At 30.3% G+C, this 9439-nt stretch overlaps 1 protein-coding gene across 1 annotated transcript; it reads right to left on the minus strand.

Moving 5' to 3' along the window:
* Positions 1 to 1005: 1005 nt before the first annotated feature.
* LOC107444961 (uncharacterized) lies at positions 1006 to 9161 on the minus strand. The gene is made up of 4 exons (XM_071181698.2): positions 9016 to 9161; positions 7732 to 7976; positions 3194 to 3471; positions 1006 to 2091 (listed from the first exon to the last, which is right to left on the minus strand). The coding sequence occupies exons 1-4, from the start codon at positions 9068 to 9070 to the stop codon at positions 1857 to 1859; spliced, it is 813 nt and encodes a 270-aa protein (XP_071037799.1). The 5' UTR covers positions 9071 to 9161; the 3' UTR covers positions 1006 to 1856.
* Positions 9162 to 9439: the final 278 nt, after the last annotated feature.

The following is a 9439-nucleotide window of genomic DNA, read 5'->3' on the forward strand; positions in this document are numbered from 1 at the left end:
GATATTGAGGTTGTGGGTTGACCTTGCACGTGGAGAATTGTTTGATTGATTGATACATTATCGACAGACGTAGTAAGCTGTATGAGATAAAAATGACATTTGTTTGGCAGAAATAAAAATGCGTTTTATTGATCATTTGGGTACAAAAGGAAAAACAAACAAACACAATTTGTGCATGTGAGAATTGAATGCAATATCCGGTAAAAAGGACGACTAGAAAAGTTAATAAGTAACTCAAAACTACACAGATATTTCTTAATTCCCATTGAAATAAATGTTCTGCTAATATACATTGACTTTTATGCACGTTTTTATCTTAATGTCAAGTCAAGAGTCATTTGAGTTCTTTAGGTTTGGAATTCAAGATTTTGCTATATCCACATGTCATCTAAACTATTTAGTATAAAGCTGAATTTTGGGTTTGAGGAGGAATGTTTTGGTCGCCAACCCCAGAAGACAGTGTTGCTCTTTTTCTTCGTAAATTTAAGGCATACAATTCCGATGGCTTGCAACTAATCTTTTTTAAAAACTTATAATCCCATATACTATAATTGTATTTTTCAGAAAACCTGAACTTCTCTATTTTCTTGTCAAATATCACTCACATGAAAAAGTGTTAATCACTCTAAATTTAATCGTATCCTAACCACTTACGACCTGTTTAACAAAATATTTAGTTCTATGATGGAAACATTACTAAAGGAATAATAATTGTAACCAAATCACTAATCGTGTCAGTTTTAAAATGAACTAAGAACACATAAAATATTGTTTTGCATATTTTATTTTAAAATAAAGCAATTACAGATAAAGTTATTAAATATTCCCATGTATAATAATTTTATAAAGGAAGTTTTTTTCAGATAGAATCAGGATATTTATGTCACATTAAAAACTTCTAACTACTGAGGAGTTATGTAAGAAGTCACACTAAAGAGATATGTTGACTGAGTTCCAAAATGTCAATAAAAATGATATTTTATTTTGGATCTATAGACTTGTGTTCAATAAATAACGTAATTATTTATTTATATATTTTTTATTGTTACATTATAATTGTTATAACACCCTAAAATCATAACTTTAAATCAAATGCAGGCCTGCAAACTTTCTACGCTTTTCAGGAAAATTTTTGGGAAAATAGCTAAACTTTTGCTTTAATGCATTATTCTTTCTTGTATAAATTTGATTTAAAGTTATTTCTTACTCTACTACTTGTAAATGATTCAAAGGCTTATATAAAATAGCCACTTTTTTCCAATCCTTTCGTGGTGAGGCATCTAAAATGTTGGTAAAATTTCAAAAGATTATGTAAACTTTAATTTTTAATTGTCTACAATTCAATAAAATATTTTGCAGAAAGCGTAGTAGTGGATATCCCAGAAAATATATACTTAAAAAAAATGAACTGTTAAATTTATAACCAGTTGTGGATCGTTGTTAATGTTCGACTTTAGTTGATCTTAAAGAAGTGATGCTATTGAGGTATCAAAGCAATAAGAATCTTACATTATTTAGTTTTTGTTTCTCAGTTCAAAATAATTTTGAACTAATGGTCTTTGTCACCAAACATCTATCGTGGTATTTCTAGAATTTAAATAAATGAAATTTGAGGAATTAATCACATCTGTTTTACTTGCTGTTACGTTTGTTACTACATTTTTATGCGGCTCATCTTTCAGTAGAAAATTCGTGGCTTTATCTCGCAATTAACCCTTGAATATTTTTGCACTGCCTGTTGCTTTCTTCAGTATAATGAAAATCACTCGCAAATCATTTGTGTCTAAACATTTTAACAATAAATCTTTCACTTTGAGACGTAAAGTTTTTTTAGTTGTTAAACAATTTTTTTCCGTTTATCTCTTATACGGAAAAACCTTGAAATATGTCGCACGTTTTGTTAGTATTTCCACAAGGAATATTGCTGCTCCAAAAAGCATGCCAACAAGCCAAACCACTAGCACTCCGTACAGATGTTGCAGTCCCAAAGGCTTTGGAGTTGTATCAGAGTAACTGGTGCAAAGATTTGAAATCGCCAAATCAGATTTGAACCACTTTCCAGCTATGTCAGCCTCAACAAGTCGAGTAATTCTGCAAATAATCAATATTATTACTTCATAGGTTGAAAAAAAAATACACATTATTATGCTGCATATAAAAAGTTTTAGCACAAGTAAAAAATTATGATTTTCAAGGGCAACAACAGAATGTTAGAAAAAGGACATTTTCATGTGATGCAATTAAAAACAGGAAATAAGTAATTGGCTGAAAAATATTTATTTTATCATGTCTTTGACAAATTAAAAAAAACGAATTAATAGGTTGTTTCAAAATTTTAAGCATACGAGCTAAAATGTCACCATTTAGCAGTATTAAAATAATCTACCTTAGATAGTGATCTTCCCTTATTCTTATTAATATCATGTCGAATATGCGTTTTTCCTATAAATCAATTAATTTCCAATGAATTTCTGGGTGGGGGAGAATGCTATGGACTCTCAATAGACTCTTGGAGTTCTTCAATAACGCTATATTGTTCATAATATATGTATATATATATATATATATATATATATATATATATATATATATATATATATATATATATATATATATATATATATATATATATATATATATATATATTGATCAAGCTGGTGATCCAAAGGTGGTAGGTAATGTAGGTAATATATTTAAGTAGCACTAAGGCTGTACAATGTGCTATTGGCGACGGTCTGGGAAACATCCCTGAGGATGATCCAAAGACATGCCATCGCAATTTTGATCATCTGCAGAGGGGATGGCTCCCCTGCTTTGGTAGCTCAACCGCCGGTGCGAAGTCGAGCACTTTACGGTAGAACAGTTTAACGAGAACCGATATCGCAACCTAGACAGGCTGATCAAAGTGGTATCCCACCCGCTTACTGACCACAGCCAGTGATGCTTGACTTCAGTGTTCTATTGGGAACCGTGTCTTTACTATCAGTCCACTGCGGGACAGTAAATTAATTAAAAGATCTGCCTCTGGCGAGAGTTAATTTTGTTTTCAAATAAAAAAAAAAGGAAGAGTAATTTATTAGGCTATCTCGATATGTTCACTCCTAGCAAACTGTCAATTAAAATGATCTAGTGATAATCACGTAGTTTAAATACAAATATTCTCTTTCGTTTTAACTAATAAATGGTTTCTTACCCCAAGTTAAATGTCTCGTAGAAATCATCTGTGTCTTGTTTGTGAAGAATTATGGGTAGAGAGAAAGGGTAGAAGTATTTTTCAGACAGATGAAAATTGCAGGTTCCATACTTTTTGAAGAACTCTTTGAGGCGGCTCTTGAATATCAGATGACCATGTATGATGCAATATTTGCCACTCTCCACATAACGCAGTGTCCGGTCTTGAAAAGCCTCAGAGCGTGGCATGTTATGGGAAATGTAATTCCAAGCTGCTCTAAATTTGGCATTCTCGGATTTCTGTCGAAAGTAAGATAATTAATAAGATAATTATCACATAAGATAATTATTAATGATATATCACATAAGATAATTATCACACATATAATGTCATCAAGGTTAATGAATAGCAGGTTCTCATGTTCTCTTCCCGATGCTTATTTCCGCTTTCTTCGGATAGCTGAATTTATGACGTCACAAGCTCATTAGACCCTAATCACATATTTTATTGTCTTTCATATTATATTAACAACTGTTTTGAAGCCTCAAATTTATATTTTATATTATAATTTGTCCGCATATAAATTACTTTTAGAGCACTGCATTTTACTTAAAGCTATTATTGGAGTTTAAAAAAATTTTCATTGAACTTTCATTGAAGTACTAACGATGTAAGTTTTAATATTAAAAAAAAGTTAGTTAAATGTAAATATTAGAACTATACTTTACCACATTCTCAATGAAAGTGAGGAGTTAGGGATATGTTTTTTTCCGGAGAAAATGTTTGTCTAAAAGTAAAAGAAACTGAAAAACCATAAGAAATGGAAAAAGTTTATCTACCGCAAAATAGCCAAAAAATTTTTTTATTTATAACAAAATTACCCAGACTTGTCAGAATGGTTAAATTGAATTTTAAAGTAGTTTGTGCTCTTAGAATACATAATTAAATATTAATTTCTGTATTAATTTAATCTTGCGTTACAATTCTGATAAAATTTTTTAAAGTTAAAAAATTATTTTTGATTTCTATTCATTAATGATTCATCATCGATTCATCAATAAATTCCTTTAAATTAATACAATTGAAATATATTTTGATTTTACATGTTGCATTTACATATAATTTTCATGTTAATTTTTACTTGTAATTTACATTTAAATTTTTACATGTAATTTAAATGTTCAATACTGTTAATTGTACATGTTTTTTTTGTATGACATCTGAAATAAGTTTAATATAATTTAACTAATAAAAACATTCTGTTTCAATTTTCTCATAAAGAATGAGGACGAATCTCTGACTCTGTATAAATTGTTAATTTTGCGCACTACTTTATTGCAAGGTTAAATTTCTTTTCATTAAATTAGTAATACCTTTGAAATGTTTTTTTGAGTTTCAAGATTTAAGTATTCTCAAGATTTGTCTTAAATATGCATAATTTTTTGTTTAAGTCCTTTAGCGTTCGTGATTAAGTAGGTTCGTGATATTATTCCTATAGATGTTATTTACTTAAACTACATGTTATTCTAAGTCAAAAACTACCTCTTAAATCAATATAATGTAAATGATCAAATAATGTAAATGAATTAAACAAAACCCTCCGGTTTACAAAAAAAAAATGGGCTGAAGACATATTAAAAACTTTGGACGGTAAAAAAAAAATAGTAAGTTGCGATGACACGAACTGAAAACTTTTAATACATTATGCTCAAAAAAAGAAGCAAAGCTCGGAACTTTTATTAAACTTTAGTTTTTTAAAAAAAAATTCAAATTGCATGCAAATAAACAATATGACACAGTGACTGATGAATAAAGTTCATTACCGTAGTGTTTTTATTAGATAAGTTCAATACAGTATTGCAATTTTTCTTTACTTCATTTTAATACAAGAATGGTTTCTATTCCCAACATTTGATTTTGTTAACTTCATTCGTTATTTTCAAGTTTCCTTCACGCGAAATAAAAGGAATGGTTTTTAATTATTTTCTGTCACGTCACAATTCGTACTAAAAGTTACATAAAAATCTTTGAATCCTTCTAAAAATTTGTTTCAATGCTGTTTGAATTATCTAAATTTCAGTATGTAAAAACTAAATTAAAGTCCTGAACAGAAACTTTTGTTTCGTAAGTATGTAAGTTATTAGGATTTTAAATGAACAATCTAATCATACATTTTATAACATTTTAATGTTTAGTATAATATATGCCGTTATTGTTTGTCAAAATACGAAATTTTATTTAAGCAATTTTTACTTTATAAGGTATTAATCAAGTCAGTTTTGACTTATGCTTCAGAGACATAGACTTTAATAAAAAGGGAAGAGAAGTTATTAGCAACCTTCGAAAGGAAGGTCCTACGAACCATCTTCCCTATACTCGATAACGACAACTGGAGGAAAAGATATAATTTTGAAATATATAGATTCTATGATGGCGATGATATCATTAAATCTATTAAATTAAGTAGAATGAGATGGCCGGGCATGTAGTGAGAATGAGCCCAGAACGAACAGCATTGAGAGTCTCTAATGCAACCCCCTCCAATAAAAGGCCAAGAGGAAGGCCCAAAAAGAGATGGAAGGACTGTGTGGATGAGGATTTTGCCATCCTAAAAGTAAAGAACTGTAAAACAATTGCTGGGAGAAGGGCAGAATGGGAAAAGCTTCGGAGGAAGGCCCAGGCTCACAAAGGGCTGTCGTGCCAATGCTGATGATGCTGATTTAAGCAATTTTACGATTATGATAACATTCTTGAATATAATCCTTTGTTTTAAAAAAAAACTAATTTAAGCGTATTAGGTCACTTAATAAATACATCATCTATATGTTGTCTGTATATTATAAAAGAAGTAACATTGTTAAAAATTATGAAGGAAAGTTGTATTTACATAATTTAAAATTTTTAATGACATTCTAGAATGCAATAGTGCATGGTGAAAACAGTGATTTGGTTTAGGCTCACAAAATATGCATGAGAAGAGCATAACCTTATCTGTCTAATAACTTTGTGTTCTCATAGCATTCAAATTATTTAAAAATATCCTCGAAGAGAATTTAAACAATCTCTTTATTTTACTAGGTTTATCTTGAGGTCAAAAATTAGATGAGTTCCCCGGCTTGGAAAGCTCTCCGAAATGTTCGGACGCTGCTTTTCATTTATAGCCAAAAAAGTTTTATTAAATTTAACCTGAAGATAGCTGATTGGTGCACATTAAACCAGATTAAGTAAGAATGTTTCCTAATTCTCTAAAAATAATATATATACATATATATATATATATATATATATATATATATATATATATATATATATATATATATATATATATATATATATATATATATATATATATATATATATATATATATATATATATATATATATATATATATATATATATATATATATATATATATATATATATATATATATATATCCAAATCAAAAGAATTCTGTTTAAATGTTATACTTTCTCAAAAGAGAATTATTCCAGCAAACGTTTTTTCAGCCACTAACTTAATGCAACTGCAAAGCGTCATACTCTTCCTCCAGACAGCTAATTTTTTGATAATTATTTTGTTAACTATCAACTATTTTCTTCTCAGTTCCTTAATTATTTATTTAACCATTTACCTGTTTTTGATGTAAGATTACGTTCCGTTTTCACCTTTCCGTTTCCTTTTGTTTTTAACGGATAATTTCGATCTCTACTCCGTGTTTTTCAATAATAACAAAGACAGGAAAGCAGACAGCATTAAAATAGATAATGGGTTAATATTATTATTTTCTTTAAAATCAAACAGTTATTTTACTCAGACTGGACAGAATCAAAATGTTATAAATATCGCAAACTTTTATTCCATAAATTTATGCCTACTAAACATGAAACTAAATTCTGTACGTTCAATGATTTGGCCCTTTAATCGATCGCGTAAAAATGATTTAGTAACGATTTATTTCATTGCTATTTTACCATACTTACATAAAAACAGTGAAATAACCGTAATTAAAATGGTATTCAAACTCTAAACTTTGAGAAAACTGCTTATTAACTGCTTTCACCTAATACGGTTAAACAATCAGATTTTTATCGCACTAACTATGCACATATAATGAAAGCACTTAGTTCCTTTCAACTGGGTACATAGCCGAGAGGGCTAATCTGTCAATCAAATGACCGACAGGTATCGAGTTTCAGCATTGACAGCACTACATTTCCTTCATTTTCTTTAACGGATGAAGAGTTTGCAGTGTCTTTCACTCCTTATTTTGTGACTCCGGACTATTAGAATATGATACTCACACTCAAGCATAGATGGCAGCACCATAAAGTTGCTTAGCACCAGAAAATTGATTTTCGTTTATTAAACTTAACGCTTCATTGGACGGACAGACTGCTACCGGCCATTTTACAGTAATTTAGAAGGGAAATTCTAACAGTGTCTTACACGGGCTATGAGCTGAAAAAAACTTTTTTGGGGGGGGGGGGGGAATCTGTAACGTTGATGGTGCCTAGAATTATTTATGCTATCCACGCAGGAATGGATCACATAGCTTACTTTAAAAACGTGTTTGATTTGTATCTCTCTGGGAGCAAGGCACTGAATATTTTTTTTGTCAACAAGATCTTCCGGAGTGTCTATGTAAGGACTGGACTTCTTCAGAGTGAGCTTCGACACGAGGAGGCTCTGGAAAACGTTCATCACAAGAAAGGCCACGCACAGAACCCACAGGCTTGTCAATAAAGGCAGGAAGTAAGTCGGCACACCTTTTTGCTTCCTTAGCAACCATTTTTCCGAAGGTACTAGATTAGGAGAAGCAAATTGTTATTGATATGAAATAAAATTAAAAACATAAAAATACACAACATAGGAAAGGGTAAAATCAGTCTAAAGCGAAAAATCAGCATGGATAAAACACTAATGAAAGTACATAAATTGACATACTATAGTTTCAGTTCTATAAACAAGAACCTTCCTCGTGACTAAACGTCAAATGAAGGTAGAGCAGTAAGGAGAGAAACATGTGTAAAGTTGATCTAATCAATGGGTATAAAGGAAATAAGTTTGAACAAGGAAATAACAATGGGGAAATAAGGAGAAACTTTTTCGACGTGTCCGGGTAATAGCCAGCTAATGAAAACCCTTTTGTGCACCCGGCACGTCCCAAACTCTTAAATTTCTGCTTCATTCAGAAAAAAAAACATTAGCATAACATAACCGGTTGAACTTTCCTGGATAGGAAAATTGCGCATATGTTTACAAAATAAATAAATAAATAAAAATAAATTAAAAGGCTCTATCACTCATTGATGTCCTTTAGCATTTTATTGCTAAAATAGAAGATAACTAAACAGTTCCCTCATTTTCGTAATTCGAGCTTTAATATAGCTAGAATCGACAACGTGCTTACATAATAATACTTATAAAAACTAACCCCTAATTTTAACCTAACTTTTATCGGTGACATCTCCAATTGCAGATAATTGTGAACTAACATAGACCTCTTTACTTTGTTCCAAGAACTAATGCATTATTTCCTCTTTTTCAGTTCAAAGAAAAACGGTAAACTTGTTTACTTGGATGCTTGTCACTTATGTTGGAATGAGGAAATTGTTTTCATTAGTCACACCATTTCTTCGTCTTAAACGGGGGGAAAATTTCTTCGTCTTAAAAGGTTTGTCATAAGATTCAATAATTGCTTCCCAAGATAACGTGGCAGGAAAACAGTTATTCTTCGTCTTAAGCGAAAATTCGTGTTAACCATTTTTATCTTAACGACGTATGTTTATATAAAATTACGCAATAAAAAAACGAGGTTGAAATATCGTATGGTAATATTACCCTGTTTTAGCATGTAGGAAAATAGCATCCATGCATATTGAAATGTCACTTTCATCCAGTTAAAGTGATCTGAATAAGCTTTGCTTCTTCTGTAAAGTGTCGCTGTTGTCAATGAGATCAAGATCAGAGTGACTATTATACACAACCACACCTATAATTGCGATGGAAATGATGAGTTATGGTTTGCATGAATAAAAAAAGGAGCATTGAAAACTGTATTTAATGATCTGTTAAGAAAAATTAGCATTATTCTTAGTTACTGTGAACAAAATATAACGTCGTCTTGAATAACGTTTGATCTAATGGGTGGATCTTAACGTTCTGGGAAACAATCTTAATGGTTCGAGAAGGTGACTTCAAATATGTTAAATAATTAGTGCAGACTATATTTTAAAATACGAAATCAGACGAAAAAACATACTTC

Source organism: Parasteatoda tepidariorum, chromosome 4 (genome assembly GCF_982258835.1).
Source record: "Parasteatoda tepidariorum strain Cologne lab strain chromosome 4, Ptep-v5.0, whole genome shotgun sequence".
Taxonomy (NCBI): Eukaryota; Metazoa; Arthropoda; class Arachnida; order Araneae; family Theridiidae; genus Parasteatoda; species Parasteatoda tepidariorum.

Coding starts and splice junctions, on each gene's coding strand:
- LOC107444961 (XM_071181698.2), bottom strand. CDS start 9,070: ATGAAAGTGACATTTCAATATGCATGGATGCTATTTTCCTACATGCTA. Junction 3,472..7,731: donor AAATCAAACACGTTTTTAAA/GTAAGCTATGTG, acceptor TACTTTCGACAG/AAATCCGAGAATGCCAAATT. Junction 2,092..3,193: donor TACGAGACATTTAACTTGGG/GTAAGAAACCAT, acceptor GATTATTTGCAG/AATTACTCGACTTGTTGAGG.